The 26040-nt window shown below is 52.1% G+C and overlaps 1 protein-coding gene across 3 annotated transcripts; it reads left to right on the top strand.

The window, feature by feature from the left end:
- Positions 1 to 834: 834 nt before the first annotated feature.
- Positions 835 to 24210, top strand: Tbx4 (T-box transcription factor 4). Of its 3 annotated transcripts, none has more exons than XM_041665459.1 (8): positions 835 to 1022; positions 1674 to 1790; positions 9400 to 9519; positions 10156 to 10303; positions 20455 to 20607; positions 21292 to 21380; positions 21460 to 21695; positions 23594 to 24210. In XM_041665459.1, the coding sequence occupies exons 1-8, from the start codon at positions 835 to 837 to the stop codon at positions 24208 to 24210; spliced, it is 1668 nt and encodes a 555-aa protein (XP_041521393.1). The 3 variants fall into 3 exon arrangements, with proteins under 3 accessions (XP_041521393.1, XP_041521394.1, XP_041521396.1); XM_041665460.1 differs by having other exon boundaries at positions 835 to 1026; positions 1696 to 1790; XM_041665462.1 differs by having other exon boundaries at positions 835 to 1026; positions 1696 to 1790; positions 23591 to 24210.
- The last annotated feature ends 1830 nt before the right edge of the window (positions 24211 to 26040 follow it).

Genomic DNA, 26040 nt, shown 5'->3' with positions numbered 1-26040 from the left:
AATAGGCCCAGAGACTTCGGGGAAATTTAGCTGTGCCCCAAGGCAAGGTCAGACTGTGATTGTGAAATGGACCCGCCCTACTGGCCTAGTATTTAGCTAAGAGGTCTTTGAATCCTTTGGCCCAACACAATTACTTTTTGGAACCGAAGAGCAAGTGTGTGAGCCAGCTTGTGCGAATGTGAGGACAGTTTGAGGAGGCCGCTGGCAGAGTTCAGGGTCTGGATCAGAGGGACCCCAAGACAGAGCGTGCTCTTTGGGTGAGGAGGATGCGGTGTGGGGTTTGGAAGCCTTTGGTTCAGGATGTCTTCACTTGCCTGGACTGAGGTGCTGGATGAGGGCAGAAAGCTGAGCGCTGGACTCAAGCGCCCCAGCTCTGGGCCCTTCTCAGGTGTGGGGCTGCAGGAACCAGGGCCCTGACTTTAGGCCTAGCTCTCCTCTCCCACAAGCCCAGGTAGTATCCTGAGTACCCTGGGCCAAAAGTCAAGAAGACCAAGGCCTTCGGCTCCAGTTGAGCAAAAGGGAGGAACACAGCGTGCAGCTGAGACTGTGCGGGAAGGCGGTCCTTCCTCAAGACCTACTCATCACACATTCTCAGGTCTTGGAGGCAGGCAGACCTTAAACTGCACGTAGACCCTCCCAGGTCCAGAACATGAAGGGAGGAGGCTAGGGTCCTGCCCTCCCGCATGCTCCCTCCCCTAGCTCAGAAGGGGGCGGGGTCCACGTGTGCCGGGGCACCCACCAGAAGCCCGGGGGGCTCAGCTCCACAGGACCGCGGGGGCCTCTGGCCAGTGTGGGTCTGGCAGAGTAACTAGGCCTGTGCTGTGCCCGCAGGAGATGCTGCAGGATAAGGGCCTGTCGGAGAGCGAGGAGGCCTTCCGGGCCCCGGGCACAGCGCTCGGGGAGGCCAGCACCACCAACGCCACCAACGTCCCCGAGCCCGCGCTGGCCGCGCCGGGTCTTAGCGGAGCAGCTCTTGGCAGCCCCCCGGGCCAGGGCGCCGACGTCGCCGCTGCCGCCGCGGAGCAGGTAGGGGCGACGAGCTGTTTGTGCGGGTCCTTCGAGGGTCGTAGCTAGGATTCCTAGGGTCCGAGACTGTCAGCCCTTTGGTTCTCCGCTGGGCATGGCTCGTGTTCTCTGATTTCGAGGGAGGGTTCTTCTCCACCCTGAACCCTCGGGGGCTGACTCTGAGGCAGCCCTGGAAGGGGGATCCCTGATTCAAAGAACGAACCCAAACCAATGTCCAATTTCGAAGACCCCAAAAGGGTGAAAGCCAGGGAGTGGGACAGACGGGAAGGCCACAGAACTATCACTGAGAAGGCTTTAGAGCCACTACCGTGCACCATCACCACAACCCGCATCCCCCGAGCCTTTCTCGGTGTCCCTCGGTTCGCCCACAAGCGGTGGCTAGAGCCAGCTGTGGAGTGTCGTCTGCATGGCATAGTCACCTTGTGTCCTCTGTAGGATCGATCATCAGTAGGTGAAGCCCCAAGGGAGAGAGTTTGAATCTCTGATTCAAAGCTTCAAATTCTCCAGTGGTTCAAAATAATTTTGTGAGAAACGAAATCTCGAGGAGTAGGCTCGTGGGCTGGCTGTTCTGCACGCTTCGTCGGTCTGCGCTCTACTCTATGCAGGCTCCGCGTGGAGCCCAGCTGTGGGCCAGCCAGGCAGACCAGTTCTCCTCCCTCCCATCCCCAGACCATCGAGAACATCAAGGTGGGGCTGCACGAGAAGGAGCTGTGGAAGAAGTTCCACGAAGCGGGCACCGAGATGATCATCACCAAGGCCGGCAGGTCAGTCGGGGAGAGCGACGTGGGGAGAGCGGCAGGTGGGAGCCAGGAAAATGTGTCTGCCAGGAAGGCCCTTAGGGAGAGGACTCTGCAGTCCTCTGGGTTCCTGGTCTTGGGCCAGTGGGAAATTTATCAGCCACTGAGGTCCCAGCTCCACGTTCTACAGCAGCCGGCGGGACCTACAGCTTTTACACCCTCCTTGGACCTGAGGGGGTCGGAAGGGACAGCATCACGCTGTTGAAGGGCAAACAAGCGCTGCCACACCCGAAGGCCACCTGCAGGGATGCTTGGCCCTCAGGGGAACTGTACTGCCTACTAACCTCCCGGTGAGGGTCGGGCTGAGGTAGTGTTTCTCAATCGCCCAAACTTTTTGGGAACAGCATGAACCCCAAGTTTCTTATCCTAGGGCAACACCCTCCTCAGCCTAGGAGAAGGCACCACCGGGTCCGTGCGCTGTCCGGGCGCCTCCCTAGCTTTCGGTGGCTGCCAGCTAAGGGTGATTTATAAAGTGGAAACATCTCTAAACTGCACTGGTGTCTGTGGGAGAGGAGGGAGGAGAGGGTGAGAAGAGAAAGACACGAGCAGCGTGTGTGTGTGTGTGTGTGTGTGTGTGTGTGTGTGTGTGTTCTTGGGAGCTCACAAGCCTGTGAATTGTGTGTAAAGGAGACAGCGGCTGTGGTGGGCCGGCTGGCACAGGACAGCAGTGGCCCAATGGAGCAGTTAGCAAGTGAAGGGGACAGCGATAGACACTCGGAACTTACAGTTTAGGAAGCTCTTGTGGAGACTCTGCCCTTCTCCATCCATACCTTTGGTTTTGGTCTCTGGGAGCAAATTAGGTGAGACGATATCCATTCCCCTGGTGATGAGCCTGGAACTTGTTGTTTGGAGAAATCAGATGCTAAGCCATCAAGGGCCAGGGATGTGGAGTCAGACTATAGTGGGAGGAGTGTTCTCTTGCCAGCTCAACTGTTTCCATCTGTGCAATCCTCAGACCACACTATACGGGTCTCTACCTGCTTCCCCTTCACCCACAAGAGAAAAAGGTCCTGCTTCATTCGGCTGTCCATGAAGCCCATGACAGAGTTTCGTTTCAAAAGAAATAAAAATCAGTGGGGTACTGTGTGTAGTGAATGGATACTGGGGTCCTTCCTGTCCGCTCCCAAACGCAGGCATTGTGAAGATTTTTTTGTTTGTTTTTAATTTTATTGACAATGGAAACATGAACACTTGGTCACCCTCTTGTCTCAGAAAGATGGCATGGTCACTCAGGGCTTCTCAGGGAAGGAGGAAGGTTGGTTTTAGGGCATTAGAGTTTTCTGCATTTGGGGGGATGGAAAAAGAGGACACTTCAGTGTTCTTGGCAGAGGGTGGCCTGGCTGAATAGTCATGGGTGAACTTGGGCAAGAAACTATTGTCCTGTGGCCCTTGGTGCCAGGTGTTTGAAAGTGACAACTGTAAATATAGCTGCCATCCTTCCTAACTGCGGGGACCCAAACGAGGGGCGTCTGTGAAAGGCGCTGGCAGAGCAAGTGTCAGGTGCATTCCAGGTGTGGAAAAGGGGGGATTGTTCTCTTGTGCCTGCTAACATGGAGAAAAGAAAACAGAAAAGAACTCTCCAGACTTTACATTTGTAGATTTTAATCTCTTAAAAATAGATGATGGGCATGTTCTCTGGATAGATGAGTTTCTGGTTTTCTGTGAGCTTTTCTACCTGTGTGGGTCCTCACCGCCCCCCCCCCCAACAGAAGTCCTCAAATCCGCACTGCAGAGCCCTCTCCTAGAGATCCTACCTAGGGCTGGGCCTCGGGGGATGGCGCTGACAGTTTAAAAATGACCGTGAGGATTCTGGTCACTTATGTGGTCCTCACGTACTTTTCTCTGGTGGAAAGTTATACTAAATCTAATTGGAAAAACTTATTAGCCTCATCCACTTCCACTTCAGATCTCAGAGCCCCATTTCTTCCTGCAAACTTCCTACTATCTTTTTTGGGGGATGTGTGTGCTAGGATCCACATCTTGCACAGGCATTGAGCTACACCTCCAGAACTTCACTGTCTTCAGAGATCTCCTTCATTGGCTTGCTAGCTGTGTCCAGGCAGTCTCTGGGTGCAGCCTGCTGTGTTTGGGCTTGTGGCTCTTCCACACTCCACCCAGTGTTGTCCCAGACGACTACCAGTACCCTTCCTGGGGCATGCTCATTTCTCAGTAGATGGCCCGGTTCAGAGATTTTAAGATGGAAAAACCTCCTCCATGGCTCCTTTCCTTTTCTTTGCTGATGCCCTGTAAAGTTTGGGATTGTTTGCTCCTGGAGACAGACTCTGGCTGCTTAGGGGCATGGATATCTGCTGTCTGGCCGGGAAGAATGGGGCCCTGGAGAAGGGAGCCAGAATCTTCTCAAGACGGTTTCACAAGTCTCCCACCCATCGGGTCCTTGAAAGTCTGAAGGCCAGAGGGGGGAAAAAAAAGAGAGAGAACCAGCCCTGTTGGATAGTGCCTTTGACTAAAATGCTCAAGAACCCGGGGTGCCAAGTGTCACGTGAGAGTCAGACCCTTCCTAGTCAGTCTCAGTTCCTCTCAGAGCAGAGCGCTCATGTTGGTAATGGCAGAGATTTCTCTCTTGGCTTCAGATCCCTTCCAAGCTTGATACATGTGAGAAACTGCATTTTTCCCCCTCCCAAACACAGATAAAAGTGAACTCCACAAAAAATTAAACATAAACCTTCCAAAAATGAACATTTCCTACCCATCTGACTGCCCTTCTCCTAGGTCATGGTTTTGCCACCAGATAAATCTCCACTATCAGTCTTCATAGCCTGTTGAGTTCAATGTTGCTTGTGTTAGTGACAGTGAATTTGCGTTTGAAAAATGAACTACCGATGAGAACTCCTGTTGAACCTGTATTGTTTGTTATTCTGAGGCAAGGATTTGGCCTGGCTTAATCCCGGGCTTCAAAGCCAATTGCCCTTGCTCTGTATACAGAGCGTCAGAGCCCAGTGGCGTGGGTGATAAGAGAAGTAAGGGTTGAAGACACTGGGAAAGTGGGTTGGGGAGAGAGCGCTTTGATCTCGTCTTAAAGTATTTTCTGAAAGCAAAAGTCTATCAGAAGGAAGTGCCTTCCAAAAAAAAAAAAAAATCCGAGCAAAGCAACTGACCTTCCCAAACAGCACCCATTCCACACACCCTCCCTAGACCCTCCCCTCAGGGAAAATATGTCTTTAAAAATGCTTTGGGTGTATTAGAAAGGCAGGCGCTCTCTCTCTCTCTCTCTCTCTCTCTCTCTCTCTCTCTCTCAGAAATCATTTGGCTCCAAAAGATCTGGCCAGAATATAGACAGCCCTCACCCCCCCCCACACCTTTGGTTGCTGCCCTGCCCACCCCTTCTCAACAAGACCCCACGATTTTAAGGATAAAATGATGGGCGGGCTTTCCAGTGATCCCTGCCTTTCCCCTGCAGCTCAGCTTGTTTTGCATTTTTGCTTCCCTTCAAGGTTCTAAGAGGGACTCTGTGTGTGTGTGTGTGTGTGTGTGTGTGTGTGTGTGTGTGTGTGTGAGAGAGAGAGAGAGAGAGAGAGAGAGAGAGAGAGAGAGAGAACGTGTCATTTAAATGTAGGTTTCTTTGAGTGGAATATTTCTGCAAGAGAATGCCGGCCCATCTAAAGTTTATAGCCCTATAGAATTCAAAACAAAACAACAATGAACCCAGGGTGTAACCACCATCCAGATAAGGAGAACCTCCCTAGTCCCCTAGCCTTCTTGAGTGCCCTCCGGGTCACCACCGCTGCCACCCTGAAAACCGCTTTCCACACTTCTTGCCCGCTCTGGCGGTTTTAATGCCTGCATTTAAGGGAAGGCACGTGCAACTGCTTCAGGCCTCCACCCTCAAGGAAGTCGGGGGGCGTTCAGCTAGGTAGGGAGAGTCTGGTGAGGTTCCAAGATCTTGATTTCCACTCTGTCCCCGGGATGTGGGAGTGTGCACTAATTCGGCGCCTTGCGTTTGTCAACCAGAAGATTCAGGAGCCAGCCATCCCCGCTGCGTCCTCTCCCGGCGGGGAGTTTGCATTTATAGATCTGTGGCCAAAAGCACAAAGCCCCCCAGCCTCGGGCCTGCATACAGAGGAAGCTTATCCTAGCAGCTCATTCTAAAGCCATTTCCGAGTAAGAAGCAGATAAAGGCTCGGGTCCGGTACCCTTTCAGAGCCGGCTGCTGATCAGAGGGGAGGTCCCGGCTTTCATCTGCTCCCGGCGGGCGGCCAGGCTGCCAGCGTGTTTATTCCCCTGGCGGAGCCGCTTCCGCGCGTGCTGGCCGCCGCAGCTGTCTGGGGACAGTGCTAGAGCGGGGACTCGGGGTGGCAGGGAGAGAGAAGGCGCAGGGGCACGCGCGAAGGGTACAGAAGGGTGCCGGGCCGTGTGGGGGCTCAGCAACAGCTAAACCTAGTGACACCCTCCTTCCTGCACCTCCCTTCCCAGCCCTGAGCGACCCCCCACCACCACACACACATACACTGTAGGGTGTTATTTTCAGGTACGTTTAATCTCAATCAGAAATAACTTATAGCTCACAGGATCATTTCGTGTGTTTCATTAGCTAGGGAGGAACTTTGTCAGTAGAGCGCTAAGGAAGTCACAGCTTCCAAATTCAGTCTAGCCTCTTCCGTGGAGGCCTGCTCACCTGATGAACAGCCCTGCAATTTGGGCGTTTGGGTTCCAGCAATAACCTTTTTCCAAATCAGGGGCAGATGTGAGGTTGGGGTGCTATTCCTCGCCTTTCCATGCAGCAGCCCTTCAACCCTGGACAGACAACTGGATATTGGGCATGGTGTGGCTGGCAGCACTAGAGGCCCCCATAGTGTGGTCTGCAGGTCCTTGAAGCATGCCCTCAGCAAGCTTGGCTTAGACTTGGCCATCTGTTTCTAAGAGGACAGGCCATCCTGCTGCAGGGGACCCACACCCCACACCAGATATCCTGGTACTCTCCTTCCCCATGCCAGTGCCCCAAGACCTCCCCAAGTGGCCTCTGGAAGGGCGCAGACCCTGTAAGCTTTGGGAGCAAAGTACAGGAGTCTTGAGTGTCTGCCTGGCCCTCTGAGCTGCTGAGGCAACATGGGAAGGTCAGGGTCCCTCAGTCCCCTTTCTTTCTTTTTTTTTTTTTTTTTTTTGCCTTTTCGAGACAGGGTTTCTCTGCTTTTGGAGCCTGCCCTGGAACTAGCTCTTGTAGACCAGGCTGGTCTCGAACTCACAGAGATCTGCCTGCCTCTGCCTCCCGAGTGCTGGGATTAAAGGCGTGCGCCACCACCGCCCGGCTCCCCAGTCCCCTTTCGTTCCAGTCTACACACACTGTTGTAGTGGCGGCCAGGCATTTCTTCCTGGCCCTTGTATGTGGGTCCTGGCCCTGGAAGGGGGCTATGGCTGTCCTCTGCTGGTGCCACCTGCAGCAATTGACTACCCAGGCCCAACAGCCAGGGCTGCCCCATTTTGTTGCTCTTTCTGTAGCAGTTACGAAAGGGTGGCCTGGAGGGGACAGGGAAGGCGAGGCAAGGCAGCTGCTGCCATCCTCTTTAGCTTTAGACCCACCAGGAGTGAGGCAGGGCCAGAAAACAGAGTGGCACCCGCTCCAGCTATGCCCCTATGCCGGACTGAGGGCGGGTTTGAAGGAGGAAGTTGGATTGGGTTCCTGAGTTCTCTGCCCCCCCACCCCACTCCCGCGATCCTTGGAGAGGGGGTGGATTTGAAAATGCTTTCAATCGACATCTGAGACAAATTCTTCCACACGGTTTATAAGTCCCTAGACTTGCCGTAAGAACTGCCGTCCCCCCACTTCCAGGCACGCATACAGGCACACATGCGCACTTGACCCACAAGCTCATGCACATGCGCTTGGGCCACCATAGCCGCCCTTTTCTCTCTGCAGTGTGTGTCCTAGTCTTTCCTGTAGCAGGAGAGGTGCATGGGCTGGACTAGGCAGGTCCTGGAGGGGAACCAACTCTTCCAGAACCTTTCTGCTCAGGGTCCCAGTTTGCTGTGGGGTCTGCCAGCTGTGGAGAACTTTATTCTTTCCGGAAGTCCTACTCTATCCAGGCAAGCTAGTACTGATGACAAAATGGAGGTGGGTGTGTCCAGTCTGTTTGAGGTTTTCAGGGCAGCATCTTATGAGGTTCTCTGGCTTAGTGAATGGCTTGCTGGTGCTGTTTTGATTCTCAGCACCACAGTGGAGGGGTGGGTTGAGGCTCCCACATCTGTGGCTTCGGTCAGGTTTGGATCCTGCTTCTCTCCTGAGAAACCCCTTCATGATTTGGTTTTTGTTTGTTTTTGTTTTTCGAGACAGGGTTTCTTTGTGTAGCCCCGGCTGTCCTGGTACTGTAGACCAGGCTGGCCTCAGAGATTCACCTGCTTCTGCCTTGGGAGTGCTGGGGTTAAAGGTGTGCACCACCACCACCCTGTCCTGCTGATTTTTCTTTTTCTTTTCTCTTTCTTTCTCTCTCTTTTAGTTTATTTTTTTGAAAAGGTTTTTTGGTATATAGTTCTGATTGGGCTCTAACCAGAAGTCCTCCTGCCTCAGCCTCTCTGAGTACTGGAGTTATAGGTCAGGAGGAACAGCCATGCTGGTTTGAAATGCAGTTTGTGACCCATATATAGTGACGGTCATCTGACCCAGTGTGTGCTAGGCAAGTGGTCTACAGCTGAGTTCCATCTCCAGCCCTCTTTGTGGGGAGTCAGCTGGGGAAGGGTGAGGGAGGGGTTCTGTCTGCCCTACTCTGTGCTCCTGCAGGTTTGCCTGTACTGGGAGCTCTTCTCAGAATGTTCAATTAGCGTCCTGGACAGTTTCATCACAGGCTACAGGAACTGGAAGACTCACTTTTGTTGGGTCCATTTTCAGAGAACTAGGCCACACCCCTGGCTTGTGGGACATGGGAACAGAGCAGAGACTCAAGGAAATGGTAGTAATGTTATCCTTATTTGAGAGGTAGGGAAACCAAGGCACAGGAGATCTGGGCAGGTGGCCTGAGGCTTAGCTGGTTAGAGGTAGGCCCGACTGTGATCAATGGCAGGCTGATTTCTGCTTCCATGTTTTGGCCCATGAGGCTTCTCCACTGGCTTCCTGGTCAAGGTGCTGTGTACGGCTTCAGTGAAGCATGCGCCGTGAGAAATACCCCTGCAGCTCACACAGGAAGAACCAGGCTTAGCAGGGTTTTCCCGAGTTCTCTTTCCTGTGAGAAAGGCATCTCACTGCCTATGGGAGTGGCTGACAGTGGCGTCCAGGGCAGCTGCACTAGTGCCCTATGATGTCACCTCAGAACTCAGCTGTTTGTAAGCTGGCAAAGGACTGGGGACAATTTGAGGCAGCCAGAATGCTACTGAAATGCCCCCTCACTGTCCCAAACAGGGTCTCTATGCTGCCTGCTGTGGTCCCAATCATGGGGGATTCCCACGGAGGGAGATTTGGACAAGGTGTACGCTGTCTTTCTGGGTGTAGATTGACAGCTGGTATGGGGTCTGGTGTGGTTTGAACAGTTCTGTCCTGGGGGACAGTGAGGACAAGAGAGAAGTGGGTCATGACCTTTGGCTAACTTTGCTGTTTCTCCCACTGTGCTGCCTTAACCCTTGACCCCCTCAGGAGGATGTTCCCCAGCTACAAGGTAAAAGTCACGGGCATGAACCCCAAGACCAAGTACATCCTGCTCATCGACATTGTCCCCGCAGATGACCACCGCTATAAGTTCTGTGACAACAAGTGGTAAGAGGTCCAGGGCCTGTCTCCTCCGTGCTGGCGCTCTTTCTCCCAGTCAGTCTTTACTGCCCAGAGTCATTTTGCTGGGGTGCTTCCTGCACCTGGGCAGGGGCTGAGGCTGGTGTATAGGCTTCGCTGGCCCTTGACGGGCCCTAGAGCATCTGACTGGGACTCTCTGGGGTCCATGGTGGCGGAGGTCATAGACGCACAAGCTAGACTAGAGCTCAGAACAGGCTCTGGATTTGAGATGTTCCAGCTGACACGTTTACAACATTGAAAAAGTAAAAAACTATATAAGGGTGTGCGGGGGATGGACAGGGGGTTGGTAGCTCAGGGGTTAAAGCACTGCCGGTAAATAAATAAAACTTATAAATAAAACACACAGAAGTGCCCACACTCCCTGAAGTGTCTCTGTAAACAGCCCTAGTCTTTGAAGTCAATGCTGGCACCTTCCTTCATCTCCCTCTTCCTACTGAAGTGAAGGGAGGAGCTGGGAAGCACTAACCCCTCCTCTCTGCTCCCCTCCCCTCCCCCCTGCATCTGCCCTGGGCCTTGGTTTGCTCTCAGGGGGAATGGGGAGTTTGGCTTCACCAGACCCCAGGGAACTCTTCTGCTGCCACTGTCTGTCTGCTTTGTCTGCAGGATGGTCGCAGGGAAGGCTGAGCCAGCCATGCCGGGGAGGCTTTATGTCCACCCAGACTCTCCTGCCACGGGGGCCCACTGGATGCGGCAGCTGGTCTCTTTCCAGAAGCTGAAGCTGACCAACAACCACCTGGACCCCTTTGGCCATGTAAGGACTGGGGTGGTAGTCTTGGGAGAGAGAGCAGCCCTTAAGGTTTGAGAACAGGAGAGACTCCACTTTTTATCAGGCCTCTGACCCTGCACATCAGCTGTGCATCCCCTTCCTCCTCACCAGCTGGCGACTCTGGGCAAGGCTCTCAGCCTTTTTGAGTCTCTGTTTCCGTGTATAGAGACTGGGGTTGACTGTATGTGCCTTCTGTGGTAGTGAGGCCTAGATGGGGGGTATGCAGAAAGTTCCTTAGAGAAGAGCCAAGTGAATGGTGAGTTTGGCCGTGGAGATGATGAGGAAGGTGGTAGTGATGGAAGATGTTGCTGATGCTGGCAGCTGTGATGATGATTGACGGGTAGTGATGATGGCCACACTGGTGATGCTGACCATGGTGGGGGTGGTGATGCTGTGACGGGGCCCCAAACCTATTCCTGCTAGACTCTACAGATGTGAATTCTGAAGTCCTTCTGACCTCTGGAAAGGGAGCGTTACCTCTGGCTCCTGGCTCAGCCACTGCCTGGGGTCTGGTTCATAGGTCAGGACCGGGGTGTAGGAGGGGCAGTGGTGGCTGCCCGCAAACATTCTAATCCCAGTTTCTCAGGCTCATTCTTTCCCCATCTGGCCCTGGCAGGCCCACAGAAAGGAAGTTTTTATGTGAAAATCTTTAGCTTAAATGTGTTGGAAACAGAAGCCTGGCAGCCAGTATCGTCTTGCGGGGCATCAGACCCTGATTCCATGGATGCCTGCGATTCTCTGGTAGTGTGGTGCAGGGGTGTGGGGGAACCTCAGGGTGTGGGGGAACCTCAGGCACTGGAGGCCGCTCGGTGCTGCACACCTGAACACAAAGATCACGTGGGACAAGGGCACAGGTCTCTTCCACAGCTCAGTCTCTGGGGAAACTGAGTCAAGGTCAGTACAAGTCAGGGTCCCGAGAAGAAAAGTTCTTTCTGGAGAATGCCGGAAGTGCTTCATCCTGTTTGACAGGAAGCTCCTGGTTTCAGTTTCAGAATCTGATCCAGCTTTCTTCTTTCTTCGGTGATGTAAATACACATTTAGAGTACAGGATGCAGCAAACTATCCTTTTCTGTTTTATAAGTCTCTATCCTGGGCTTTCCATGCAGATCCCAGTGGGGAGGGTCAGTCAAGCCCCAACTCCCAGAGCAAATCCTAGCCAGGTCTCTGCCCATGTGACTCCTGCTGAACTTTGCTTGGCTGGACTGTGGTATGGGGCTTACAAGATGAGGGAGGGCCTCTGATGTCAGTGGGGACTGTAGAGACAGTGCCCTCTAACCCTGCAGGCTCATGCAGCACTGGCCGGTTGAGTGAGTCAGGAGCTTGACAGGTGAAAGCATCCTGAGATTAAGGGTTTGGATGGGATCTTAGGTACACCTGCTTGTTACCATAGCTCCCAGCTACAAGGTGTTTCCTAAGACATTTCTACTTCCCTGGCCCTGCAGAAGGTGAGAGGAGAAGGTACCCAGGCTTGGAAAGCCAGCTCTTTAGAAGGAGAAAATACTATGTTTTCTTAGCTCATCCCCCATCCTTGGTGGCTCCTCATGGTTTTTTGTTTCGTTTTGGTTTTTTTGAGATAAGATTTCTCTGTGTTGCCCTGGCTGTCCTGGCACTTGCTGTGTAGACCAGTTGGCCTTGAACTCACAGAGATCTGCCTGCCTCTATGTCCCAAGCACTGGAATTAAAGGCATGTGCCACCAGAGACAGGCGGATCTCTGTGAGTTTGAAGCCAGCCTGATCTACAGAGTAAGTTTCAAAGCTACAGAGAAACCCTGTCTCGAACCCCCCCCCCCAAAAAAAAAGCATGACACCTACAAGGTCATTTGCAGCTATTTGGGGCTAGAGAGATGGCTCAGCGGTTATGTGCACTGGCTGTTCGTTCTTCCAGAGGACCTGGGTTCAATTTCCAGCATCCACATGGCCATTCACAACTGCCTGTAACTCTACCTCCTGGGGATTTGACACCCTCGCACAGACATACATGCAGACAAAATACCAATGCACATAAAGTAAAAATAAATAAATCTTAAAAGAAAAAACCAAGGGCGTGTTCTACCACTGCTCTGCCTGACGCTTTTCTTAATTTTCTGAGGACCAGGTATGAGGGTTTGGGCTCAGCAGTTCGTCTTTCATGGCAGATGGAATCTAGAACAGGAACTTCTCTCACACCACTTGGCTAGAAACCACTTTGCTCCCAAAGTCAGGGTTGATTTCTAAATGGGAAACCTGTGGGGTTTAAAAGCTTCTTTAAAAAAAAATATAGATATATAATGTTTGTGGGTGTTTTGTGTGCATGCCTGGTTCCAGAGGAGGTCAGAAAAGAGCATTAGATTGCCTGGATTTTAGATTCTTGTAAGCTGCTATGTGGGTGCCGGGATTGAACCCAGGTCTTCTGAAAGAGCACCTACTGCTGCTGCTGAGCCATCTCCAGCCTCTCCATGTGGGGCTTTGCAGCAAACACCCACAAGGAAATTTCTAGTAAAAACGGTGGAGAAGGAGGCTCCGGAGGGCAGGCAGCCGCAGTGTATGACCTGGATTTTGTTAAGAGAGGGGCCAGCAGCAGGAAAAGAAAGGATCATGGGAGTAAAGTAGGCCAGCCACTGCTGCAGCATGGCGGGTCTTCAGCTCCACTTCTGTCTTTGTGCTGCTGCAGACCTGACTGTCCATCTCTTGCTGCTTCCCTCCCACCCCCACCCTTCCAGGAGGCTCTGGCTAGGTGGCCCCGTGGTGGAAATAAGGCGCGTCCCCACTTTCCCTCCTCATCTTTTAAGAGTCTAGCAATACTTCTTGGGCTTCAGGAAGCCAAGTAGGATTGAAGTAGATCCGTAGGGACTGGCACACAGGTCTTGCTTTCCTGCAAATCTGGAGGCGGGAAGGACGTGTGCAGTGGGTTGTGCATAGTTCTGGGTGCGGGGAGATAGATGCCCGCCATCATCTGTGCCAGGCCTTTCTGCTTTCAGCTGGCTGAGGAGAAAGGGCCATCTCGCAGGGTGATCTGACGGGAAGGACTGAGATAGCCCTCATCGAAGTTTCTTTCTTTCTGTTTTGTCTGACTTCCCTCCCTCCTGAGACAGGGTTTCTCTGTGTAGATAAGGCTGACCCCAAACTCAGAGATTCATCTGAATTTCTTAACAAGACATAGGTACACTGGAGGTGGAGGGGGGCATCAATAACGTCTTTTCCCCCTTCCCAACATCCCAGTGGCATACTGAGGTATGATTATATCAAAGTTCACCCTGAGGAACAGTGAGCTTATTGGTTTATTCACAGAGCATAGATATGGGGTTACTCACAAGAGTGTGGGTGTTTCCCCTGCAAGAGGCTACACTGAGAATCTTTACCCAATATGAAAGATAGCTTCCCCATTCACTGCATAGTGATTTTCCCATCCCATTTACCTTCCTCCATTCCTTAGCCTTGGTTCTGAGTTCAAATACAGTTCCTCTGGGGAGGAGGCACAGGCTCTCTGTGCTCAGAGCATGCACACCTTCTCATCCCTGTACTTACAAAGCTATATCTGAGCGCTTCCGTTTGTATCTCTACAGTTGATTTTTGAATCAGAAACACAGTCACATGGATTTAAAAATAAGTCACCAAGGAGACTGGGGAGATGGCTTAGTTGGTTCCCATAAGCCTGAGATAGATCCGCAGCATCCATGTCAAAAAGCCCCGCCCAGTGGCATGTGTCTGTCAACCACAGTACTGTGGGTGTGGACAGGTGGACCTCACTGCCTAGTTATCAGAATTAATGAACTCTGGATCCTGTCAGAGAGCCTCAGAAAGTAGGATGGAGAATAACCCAGGACAACGCTGGATGCTGACCTCTGGCCTCCACATGCACACGTGTGCATAAGCACAACACAACACATACAGAATTTGTCACGGAGTAAATGCAAGTGTTTTTGCTGTGATGTGGTTAGCCACTGTTACTACTTTCGGCATTGTTGGCACATGCAGGCAGAATAGGCTAAGATACCAACGCCTTGTGCACCTTGCTCTGTGAACAACGTATCCTAGTGATGCTTCCGTTGAGAGAGAGCCCCCTCTGCCTCCAGTGCAGCTGCGTTCTACCTTCCTGTGTTCCATGAACAACTTTGCTTTGCCAGGTGCTTTGGTCTTTGTTTTTTTTGTTGTTGTTGTTTTGTTTTGTTGTTTGTTTTTGAGGCATAGTAGCCCAGGCTAGCCTTGAACTTGTGATCCTTCTGCCTTCATTTCCTGAGTACTAGGATTATAGATGTTGACGCCATCCTAGGCTATTTTTCACTTCTTTGTTTTCTGAGGCAGGGTCTCCCAGTGTAGCCTTGACTAGTCTAGAACTTGCTGCGTAGACCAGGCTGGCCTCACACTCTAAGAGATCTGCTTGCCTCTGCCTCCCGAGGGTGAGATTAAAGGCATACACTACCACACCTGGCCACTTTTCACTCTTGATTATGCTTGAGTGGGTGCCAGATACGTGTGTGCAGTAAATGGCCTGTTCACAGTTGGGAAGGAGAGTTTTGAAGATAGTCACCTCCCTGCTGTCAGGGGAATCCACAAATGTGTGTGCCCACTGTGGCCTTCCTGCAGGGAGGGAGGGGGGCTTTCTCGATTATTTTCCTTTCTTGTGTATATGTATGTGGTGTATGTCTACATGTTCACGGGAATGTGGTGTATTTGCACCTGTGTGCACACGCATGTGGAGATCAGAGGTCAGCCTTGGATGCTGTTCCCCCTGCATCCACCTGCCTTCTCTTCTGAGAAAGGCTCTCCCTGGACCTCATGCTCACTGATCTAGATACGCTGGGCATCCAACCTCAGGGACCGTCCTGTTGCTCACTGCCTCAGCTTGCAGGTTACAAGCATGTGCCGCAATGCCTGGCTTTTGACATGTGTACTGAGGATCGAACTTGGGTCCTCTTGGTTGTACTGACAAAGCCATTTCCAGCCCCAGCCCTTTAGATCCCTGACAGTTAGATAGGCAAACGATAGGAACCAATTGTAGTTTTAATTCATGTATCCTTCTCTTCTCCCTGGGCATCTCCTTTTCTGTGAACCGTGTGCTTCTTCCTCCACTTTCCCTTCAGGTTTTTGAGCTCGTCAGTTTTTAGCTTTTATAAATGTGGAAGCTGTAGGTCCCGTCTAATGTGTTGGCCAGTTTGTCACTTGATCTGGCCCACGGTGGTCGTGGTTTTCCCTGGCAGAAGTTTTTGATTGAATTTATCCTTTCTTCCTTTATAGGTTCTGGGAAGACTTCAGTTATTTCTTTATGAGGGAACTTTCCTTCGGTACTTTTTTAGCATTTTCTGTGCAGCCCAGGTTGGCCTCAAACTTACGATCCTTCTGCCTTAGCTTCCTGAGTGCTTTGGGGAGCTGTTCTAGCCACCATGTGAGCTCTATGATCAAACTCACGTGGTCAGGCTTGGCAGCAGATGTCTTTAACCACTGAGCCATCTTGCCAGCTCTGGATTGATTGATTGATTGATTGATCTATTTATTTAGATTTTCGAGACAGGGTTTCTTTGTAGCTTTTGGTTCCTGTCCTGGAACTAGCTCTTGTAGACCAGGCTGGCTTCGAACTCAACAGAGATCTGCCTGCCTCTGCCTCCCGAGTGCTGGGATTAAAGGTGTGCGCCACCACCGCCCGGCTCTGGATTTATTTTTAAGTACAAAATAGGAACCCTTTAGAACTATGCTAGCATCTGATGGAGGTGTCAATCCTGATTTTTCTGTCTTTTGAGAGAGCTACCTAGCTGTTCCATCATCAGTAAGGGAGGGTCCTCTTTCCCTTCTTCTGCACTCTGGGTCCCCATGTGAATTTGTTTATTCATGTGCCAGTTGCTTTAACTGCTGAGACTTCTTGATACATTTAGAGTTTGGCAGGGCTTGTCCCCTTGGCTCTCCTTTTTTTTTCTTCTTGGCGAGTTGTGTGTGTGTGTTTCATATGAACTGTAGGATCAGCATGCGGAGCTGAAAAGGAAACTTGCATTTCTACAGTATTTCCTTTAGATTGTAAACTGGTTTTGGGAGGATTGCGAGGAATGCCCTCTTCTTGACTGGAGTCATCTCTTTGTCCTTCGGAGTACATTCAGGTGCCCTCCCCAAGGCTCTACACATTCCTGTGGGGGTCTCATCTCGGGTGTCACCGCCATAAATGCACTGTATGTTCTCACCACTGGATTCTCGGTGATGGTATGTCTCACATTGTGTCTGGATGCCCGGAAAGCCAGTGGGCACTGGCAGACAGCATATGAGTCATGAGCCCACACAATGGGATGCTGTTCAGACAGGTGGCCTTTCCTGAGCCAGGGGTTGCTGTCCCCCAATAGATCTATGTCTCCTTTCCCTCTTTGTCACCCCCATTTCCTGACTGATAGTGTGCCAAGACCCCACCAGTGCCTTGGGAGCTACAGAGACCTGAGGACCTGTCAGGCCATCCCTACACAGTAGGTAAATGGAAGTGCAGCTCAGGAGTTAGTGCTGCTTCTGCCTCTGCCTCTGATTGCTGACTGATGTGCAGATGTCTTCTGATGTTCTCTCCATGGTCTATTAAAATGAGGGTGGCAATGTTGACTTTGTAATAAGATGTTGTTAAGATTAATTACGAGGTATGTGAAGGCGTGAAGGCTGCGTTCTCCTGACCCCTTACTGATGGCTGTGGCTGTGGGAAGAGGTAGAAAGGTTCCTGGCTGTGTGTGAGAACCCAGGTTGCTGTCCTGAGCTCAAGGTGTCTCACATGAGCTGAAGGTCTTTGCCTGAGTCCTTGTTTTCCCACTTTCACCTTAATATTTCTCTTCCCTTTCTTTTTTTTTGACAAATACCTCGTTCCACAGCCGAGGTTGGCATGGATCTCTTGGGGTCCCTCTTCCATCTCAGCCTCCCAAGTCCTGGCATCGCAGGTACAAGCCGCTACATCCACTCTCCTGCAGATCCTATCCATGTCTTAACCTGGACAGGGTGGAGGAAGTGATCTTAGCAAGTGCATGATGCTGGGTAAATCCAGTTTTAAATGCCGTTGTGTGGCTGGTATCTGAGCAGATGCTTTGGGGTCCATGGTCCTTACAGTGTCTAGCAGACACCTTCTTAATAGTCGTGAGGTTTATCGAGAGCAGGGTGTACTTTTTCCAAGGCCATCTGGAATCTGCTGGGTTGCCTGTCTTCATCCAGCTGTGTGTCCTTGGGCGAGTCATGTTCCCACTCCAGGCCTTCTGTTCCTCGTTGTAAGTCCGGGGGGTTGGGTCAGAGCCCCCTCTGCACTCTGCCTTTCTAGGGCTCTCAAGTTCTTGGATTCCAGTGGGGCTAAATCTAGACCTCAATGGCAAAGCACGCATGGTAAGCCCTTGAGATGGATGTCTGGCGCTATTGTGATTGTTAAAATAGAGCAGGCTTCTGAATTGTGGCCAGAACATAATGAATCCCATTTCTGTAGAATAGCAATGATGACGGGGGACCAGCCGTGCAGTTGGGGTTGATGTGGCTAGCCCGTTTGGCCCGGCACCACTCTACAACAGATAGGCAAGGGAACCCGGCACCTGAGGAGCTCCTGACTGGAGCCAGGTGCGTGAGTTCTTTCAGAGTCTCTCAGGCTCACAGTACTGGGGTCCAAATGTCCATATGCACTGGTTTGATGAATGGGGTCCTTCCAGACAGGTTCCAGACTATTAAGAGCTTGAAGGGTGTTTGAGACCACCTGGTTGAGAGCTGTACTTCAACAGATGGGACCCTAATGTCTGGGGAAGAGCTTGCTCAGGACTGGGGGCTGGTGGAGCCATAGCAGGGAGGCTTCTCTGTGGCCAAGGCTGTTCACTCTAATGCAGTGGTTCTCAATCTTCTTAACGCTGTGCCCCTTTCATTCAGCTCCTCATGTTGTGGTGACCCTCCCCTGCAACCATAACATTATTTTTGTTGCTACTTCGTGACTAACTTGGCTACTGTTAGGAGTCATGATGCAAAGCTGTGTTTTCTAGTGCTCTTAGGTGACCCCCGTGAAAGGGTCATTTGAGAACGGATTCCTACCTGCCTCTGCAGGCCCCACAGTTTCTGTTCCCTGGAAGGTGTCTTTGGCAGTCTCTCAACACAAGTCATCAGGAACGCTGTCATGGGCTAAAGTGGTGGCCTTCTGAACATAGGACCTTCATGGAACTGGTGGGAGTGGCCGTGGAAGGAGGGAAAAGGAAGAGCCTATGCTCCTGGATACATTGTGGCGGCTGCAGAGTTGGGCACAATGGCTGTGGTTTGGTGTTCTGTCTGGTCTGCCTTGGTGATGCCAGCCTAGGAGAACCAGAGAGATTGGGGCCCATCCAGCATTTGGGGGAGCTGCAGCGTGTGAATGGCCATAGAAAGTTTGTATTGGATACTTGCTCATTTTCAGATTCTGACTGGAAAAAAAAAATGCCAAGATTAACTTGTCTCTGGTGAGCAAAGTAAAATCTAGAGGTTTGGAGGCCTGGCCCGGCTCTGCGCTCACTCAGCCAAGAATCCTGACGTGCAAAAGAACAGCAGATAGGACCCTTTCTTCAGGAAAGTTTATTTTAGTGGTAGTGGGAACTGAGCCCCCATTTCCAGCCCTGGGTGAGTTTGTAGTTTTGAAGAGTTAAGAAGAATTAGAAAGCCACATGGCACAGACAGGGCAGATATGGGAGGTCCCACACAGGGCCGGCCTTGCAGAAGGAGAGAAGACAGGCCTAGATGCGCAAGAACACCAGTGCAGCAGGAAGGACCATGCTGAGGTGGGGACACACCCAGGCTGCCTCCCCAGGAACAGAGGTCCTCCCTGAGTACCCGTGCCTTGGTGACTTGTACAGGGTGACAAGTCTTGTGGGGCTTCCTAAGGCCCAGCTCTGCCGTATCAGGACATTCCTAGCTGCAGGAAAGATGTGTTCTTCTGCCTCGTTTTGAGTTGGGCAGTGTCCTGCGCTACCAGAGAGCTCTGCCTTTATCCTCAAGAGGGTAATGGCTGTTGTACAAGACAGAAAGGCTGGCCAGAGCACCTAAGTGAACTTCAGATCCTAGGGCAGGCAGAAGCCCACAACTAGCCTACGCCAGCCTTCCAGATGCAAGACGAGCATGGAACCTTCTGGGCCTCAGAACTCAGCAAGGCTTTCCAGAAAAGAACCAATACTGGGCCTTTTCTCTTGGCACCGTGGCCACCCAAGGGTTAAATATTTCATTCCACAGAGGCTGAGGCAAGCCTAGCCTGGAAGGGGCACCCCAGGCAGAGGAAAGCATTTTGAGGGGAAGAGGAGTTCAGGGCCAGCAGCTGAGATAGAAAGCAAAGGGTTAACAGATGCAGCAGAGCTGATAAAATGCCCCAAATTCCTGGTCCTGCCTCCAGTGGGAGGGCATCTGGCAAATGTCAACGATAAAAAATGCATTTTAATGGCACCTGATGTAGCCGCTACTGTGAGGGCACAGCCATATGAAGCACGTTGGGGCAGTTAACTACTGTGTGTTTCTGCCTAGCTCTGGTGACCAAGCATCTTGGGCTCTTCCCTAAGCTTCAGTCAGCTAGGCTGACATCTGTCCCCAAGCCCGCTGCTCTTGGGTGCTCGAGGTCTCCTGCAGGCCCAGGCATCAGTTCAGGAACTTGGCTTGTCACTGATGAGTCTTACTCAGGCTAGGAACTTCCTTGATCAGCTCGGAGGGTAGCAAGCCCCAGTCTTGTATTGGGCCCCAAGCTAGAGCAGGGCATTTCCCTCCCCTTCTCCCGTCTCTCCTGTCCTGCAAACCCTTACCACAGCTGTGAGAGGTGGTGGCTGAGCCCTTACAGTGGGCAGTCCCAGTGGGCAGGACACCTGTAGGTTGAGGGAAGGGGGCAGGCTGTGTACTAGGATCTCACAGTTGAGCTCCAGAGAAGGCGAGGGACATAGGGTCAGTGAGTCGTCAGCTCCCTGATCTTTTGCCTATAGCTCAGCTAACTCAGCTGTACGGACTTCCTCTTTCTCTAGGCTCTTGATTGTCACTGAGAAGAGTCCCACACTACAAAGCTGGGATAAGGTGCCCCTAGAACAGAGAGGCTAAGTGAGGCTGTGGGGATGGAGTTCCTTTATTTGGGAGCTTTGAGACATTTCTGGGTTCAGTTCTGGGTCCTAGGCTCTCAGGAAGTGGCCAACCAGGGCCCAGGGGGTGGGGCCTGGGGCTCAAATCAAGACCTTCTCTCCCAGATCATCCTCAACTCCATGCATAAGTACCAGCCACGGCTGCACATCGTTAAGGCCGATGAGAACAATGCTTTTGGCTCCAAAAACACAGCCTTTTGCACCCACGTGTTCCCAGAGACATCCTTCATCTCCGTGACTTCCTACCAGAACCACAAGGTATGGTAACCCCAACCCACACTGAAACCCCACCCAACCTGCCTTCTTCCCTGAGGTGGTGAGGCTGCTGCCGACCCCAGGGCACATCAAGTAACGAGCAGAAAAGCAGAATAGTACAGATAGCGAGATCGCCATACTGGGAAACAGCCAGGTTTTAAACCAAGGAGTCCTGGAGAAGGCAGAGCGAGGCCAGCAGCTGAAAACTAGAGGCACGGAGTCGGCCTTGGGGTGTGAGGGTCGGTTCCTTCCTTTTAGAATCTTCTTGTAGAGATAGTTCTGGGCTGGCAGGGAGAGGAACCTGGGTCCTGTCAGCTAGATGGCTGGCATGTGCCAATCACCACCTCCTCCCTTACCTTTGGTCATAGGCTGCAGTTGGGTTTTAGAAGTGTGGCCAAGTCAGATTTTCAGTCACACAGAATCGTTAAGGGGATTGACACAGGCAGGGGTCAGAAGAAAGCACCAGAAGGGCTGAAGCAAACAGAGCAGACAACCTGGGATAAGCTCTTATGAGCAGCCAGGTCAAGGATGACCCAGTTGGTCCTGAACAGCACGCTGGCTCAGGGCTGGGGTTCAGCTTCTCCAGGCCATACCTAGGTACTCATTAGGCCTGGGCTGGTGGAGGAGGGCTTCTAAGCCAGCCTGTCCTTTCTCCTCCCAGCCACTCTGTGTGTCCTTTTCTGACAGATCACACAGCTGAAAATTGAAAACAACCCTTTTGCCAAGGGATTCCGGGGCAGTGACGACAGCGACCTGCGTGTGGCCCGGCTGCAGAGGTGGGGCTGCCCTGGCCAGGGGTGGGACGGGAAGACCCAGGAACCCTAAAGCATCTTCACTCTCTTCCTGCTCCTCCAGCAAGGAGTATCCGGTGATCTCCAAAAGCATCATGAGGCAGAGGCTCGTCTCCAGCCAGCTCTCAGCTAAGCCCGACATCAGCCCCCTGCACAGCGCGCACCAGGCGCTGCAGCACTATCAGTTTGAGAACGGGGCGCACATGCAGTTCGCTGCTGCAGAGCCCCAGGATCTGCCCCTCAACACCTTCCCAACACAGAGGGACTCCAGCCTCTTCTACCACTGCCTGAAGCGCAGAGGTAGGGATCTGGGAACTGCCTGAGGGCTGGGTGTGCAGGCCTGTTGGTTCTCACTTTGATGTGACCTTGGGAATCCTCAGTTCTTTTTTTGTTTGTTTGGTTGGTTTTTGTTTTTGTTTTTTTTTTTTTTCAGACAAGGGTTTCTCTGTAGCTTTGGAGCCTGACCTGGAACTAGCTCTTATGGACCAGGCTGGCCTCGAACTTACAGAGATCCACCTGTCTCTGCCTCCGGAGTGCTGGGATGGGGTTCCTCATGCTCAGCTCTGCCTAGAAGGAAGTGGGAAGCTAGATTGTTGGCAGTCTCAGCCGCAAAGCAGGGAGGACTCACAATGTTGGGTCTGATGCTCTCCACTGAGCCCTTAAGGATGCCCACTGGTTTCTTGGGAGCTGAAATGAGTGACTGGGCACTTGGCTTCTTTCTAACACTGGCCCGGAAACCAACATGTTCAGGCTTTGCTGCCTTCTCTGTTTTCCACAGACAGATTCAAGCGTGACTAATGTTACCTTGCCAAGCGATCTTCTTAGGTCTCCAAAATTCTGTTGAGAGCAAGTCTTTTGCTTTAATCCAGAACATTCTGTCAGCTCACTTCTAGAGATGAGCCTGGCAGAGTGCCAAGTGTCCTAGATGCAAGTCCCATTATAACCTAGTCCCCTAGAGGTCAGAGGAATGGTCGTTAGACCTGATGCTGCCTCTTTAGTTTAAAAAGGTGGGCTTTCATGTTATTCTATAGTAGTCAAATTTCATAAATAAAGCTCTGCTGGAGCTCATCTATCCCATATATGGTCTATAGCTGCTTTCATAGGTCAGCAACCAAACTGAGTAGCTGTGGCACATACTGATGGCCTTCAAGCCTATGCTACCTGTCCTGCCCTTTGCTCCTTCCAGAGTAACTGGGCCACCTGCCAATCACGGGAAAAGGTGGGGAAAGAGGCCTATGTATCCCTGGGCAGCCAGGAATCAGTCAGTCTACAGCTGGGCTAGGAGGTCCACCCCTCTTCCTCCAGGCTGCCCAGCCCTGTAAACAGGGATCCCTAGAGAAGAAAGCGCAGGAGGGAAGCCAAGATCAGCCACAGAGGGGAAGTGTTCTTGAGTTTGTTGAGAGGGGGGCTGCCCCAGCCCTCAGGCCCCAGTAACCCCTGGGTCCCAGGGGCAGACATGTTACTCCAGAGGGTTGATCCCACACAGTCGGGGCCAGGGTGGGAGATGCAGCGATGTGGTTTGTGGTGGCTGCTGGCGTCGTTCCAGAGGGTCTCAAAGTAGCCTGAACAGTCAGTCTTTTCCCTTGTCGCTAGTGCAGCGGCTTTGTAGAGGCTGTTGGGTTGGGATTGGCAGGACAACTGCAGATGTGCCTTCCTTTTGAACACAGCAGGGTCAAACTGCTCATCTCACCTCCAGACAGCAAACGCTTGCCTACAAGCCTTTTTGGCCCACCGCCTCCTTCCCGAGGCTCTCCGCAGTAACATCATGGCCTTAATTTGCTGGCTAGTTCTGACAGATGTGGTCTCTGGGCCTGCTTCGTCCTGGCAGTTGCCTTCACTCTCCCGGGCCAAGGCGGGGCTAGCCCAAGAATGCCAGTGTGCGGAAGGGCCTCTGAGCACCCTGAGAGTCGGGCTGGCCAAGCTTGGTGTTGCCTGATGCAGTGCGTTCCTCAGTGTCCAGTGATGTGGTGTCTCCCGTGGTCTTTGATGAGGGTCCATAATCTGAGCACTTCTTGGCCATTGCCACCTTATAAAAGCTGCGGCTGATTCAAACGGTTCTGGGAGTACCAGGCAGCATGGGGCCAGGGTGGGTGCTGAGAGAAGAGGGCAGGCTGTCCTGGCGTGTGGGGTGGGTGGGTGCACCAGGTCCTGGGCCGCTGGGAACACCCCTTCCTGAGCACTTATTTGTCTTCCAGCAGACAGTGCCCGCCACCTGGACTTACCCTGCAAGCGATCCTATCTGGAAACCCCCTCTTCGGTGGGGGATGATCCCTACTTCCGTTCTCCCCCTCCCTACGACCAGCAGATGCTGAGCCCTTCCTATTGCAGTGAGGTGACCCCCAGAGAGGCCTGTATGTACTCGAGTTCAGGGCCCGAGATTGCGGGGGTGTCTGCTGTGGACGACTTGCCCCCGCCCCCACTGAGCTGTAACATGTGGACGTCGGTATCGCCGTACACCAGCTACAGCGTGCAGACCATGGAGACTGTGCCTTACCAGCCCTTTCCCGCACACTTCGCCACCACCACGATGATGCCACGGCTGCCCACCATCTCGGCCCAGAGCGCCCAGCCACCAGGAAATGCCCACTTCAGTGTGTACAATCAGCTGCCCCAGTCTCAGGCCCGAGAGCGGGGGCCCTCCACTCCCTTCCCTAGAGAGCGTGGCCTCCCCACAGTGTGCGAGAGGAAGCCGCCCTCCCCACACCTGAACACTGCCAATGAGTTCCTCTACTCCCAGAGTTTCTCCTTGACCCGAGAATCATCCTTACAGTACCATTCAGGAGTGGGGACTGTGGAGAACTGGACTGATGGATGACGTGACTGCTGTATCCTTGACAACCCCAGGACCCTGTCGATCCAGTATTAACCTCTGTGGGTGGCTGGCACTGCCAAGAAACATGGGAAGGTATTCCAGAAGGTGTGTGTGTGTGTGCGTGTGTGCGTGTGTGTGCGCGTGTGTTTCTACATGCGTGTGTGTGGCTGGAGAGCATCTGTCTTCTGACATGCAGCTAAGGCCAAGACAAGAAAAAAAATACAACTGTCTAGGAAGTAATTTAGACTTCAGGAGCCAAGTGCATTGTTACCTGGCATCTCTTGACATGCCCTGGGTGGGATGGAAGTGGAGGGCTCACGAGTTATCTAGAGGTTTTTGAAATATACTCTGATTTTACTCAGGGGCCAGCTGAGGCCTCTGGCACACAGAGGGCCTTTCTTGGCTGGGATTGGGGGTATCTGTGCTTGCTTAGGGTTCTCGGCCCTCCACCTGTAAGGGGAGCCGCCCGGCACTCTTAGGGACAGGAGTACCCCACTGCTTTGGCTTCTGGAGATTGTCTGAGACTACCTGAGCCTTGGAGTACTGTGAGGGTGGAGCTGGCCATCCATCAGCCTGGGCTTAGATTCTTGAAGCTCCAGGGTCTGAGGCGGGACTTGCAGAAAGAATCACAGTGCTTGCTTTTCCTTCAAAGGGGAGGGGGAGAAATGCCACCATTTTATCTCTGTCATTATCATGAAGGTCAGAGCCCCTCCCCCAGCCCCAGCAGGTGGCCTCTCAGCGTGTCAGATACCAGCTGCAGCCTGTGCTGGGCAGTCAAACACACCTTATCTGGCAACATCCCGAACTGACGTTCCACGTCTGCTGGACCCATTCGGCGCCCAGGAAAATCCCCATCCCCAGAGCAAGGAAGCTGGCAGAAGGCAGCGGATATCTGAGTAAGAGCACTTCAGCGTTCCAGCTCAGAGGAGCAGAAGATTCTTCCAGAGTGGGGAACGAGGAGAGCTCACACTCGGACCATCAGCATCCAGTGTCACCAGAGTGTCAGGGTGGCTGGAGTGAACTCAAAATCAGAACCTGGAAATCACTAAACTCTTTGCATGCCGAATAGCTATTTATATATTATATAAATAAATATATAAATAAATATATCTATATCTCACAAATGCGGGCCACATGTCAAATTCAGCTTTGCTTTTTACAACTAAACTGACTGAAAATAAATGCTGGAGGGAGTATTTGGAAAGACATCTATTTAAATTTTTATTACATTTGATGTTATCTAAGAATGGTTTAGATATATATATATATTATAAATGCACACACTACAGATAAAGCTTTATTAGAAAACACATTAGCTGACAGGTGGTATGAAACTTCCAAGTGTTTTGGTATATAGCATGGACATTTTATTTTGCATATTGAGACATAAAAGCCATCTTACAACTGTGAAGTGTGTGTGTCCTTTATTAATGTCTTGCCATTGCTTGGCAGTGGTGTCTGCCTCTCCTTTTCTCTTCAAATGTCTGGTGGGAACCTCAGTGTCTCTAATCTAAGCATTTGTATCTAGCATGGACCCTCAGAGTGAAGTAAGTTCCAAGTCCCTTCTATCTTATGTTACTCCCTAGGTTATGGGACTATGTCCCAGGGCTCACAAAGACCCAACGAGAGAGTAGACAGGCAGCAGGAATCTCATTCCTTAGCAGTTAGCACAACCCTGCAAGCGGGGGGAGGGGAGGAAGTAGTCTCAAGAGTAGAGAATCCTCGGTGGCATTTGTGCAGTTACTTCAGAATATAACTACAGAGCAGGTTGGAGGCAGTGTCTTGTCAGCCAGCTTCACCCTAGTGGGCCTGAAGTGAGACCCTGGCCTCAAG

The sequence above is a fragment of the Microtus oregoni genome, unplaced genomic scaffold (genome assembly GCF_018167655.1).
Source record: "Microtus oregoni isolate MIOR12 unplaced genomic scaffold, Mior012 000015F_ref0000493, whole genome shotgun sequence".
Classification (NCBI taxonomy): domain Eukaryota; kingdom Metazoa; phylum Chordata; class Mammalia; order Rodentia; family Cricetidae; genus Microtus; species Microtus oregoni.
Note: the sequence above shows the minus strand (reverse complement) of the source record. Positions and strands in the feature narration are given on the sequence as shown.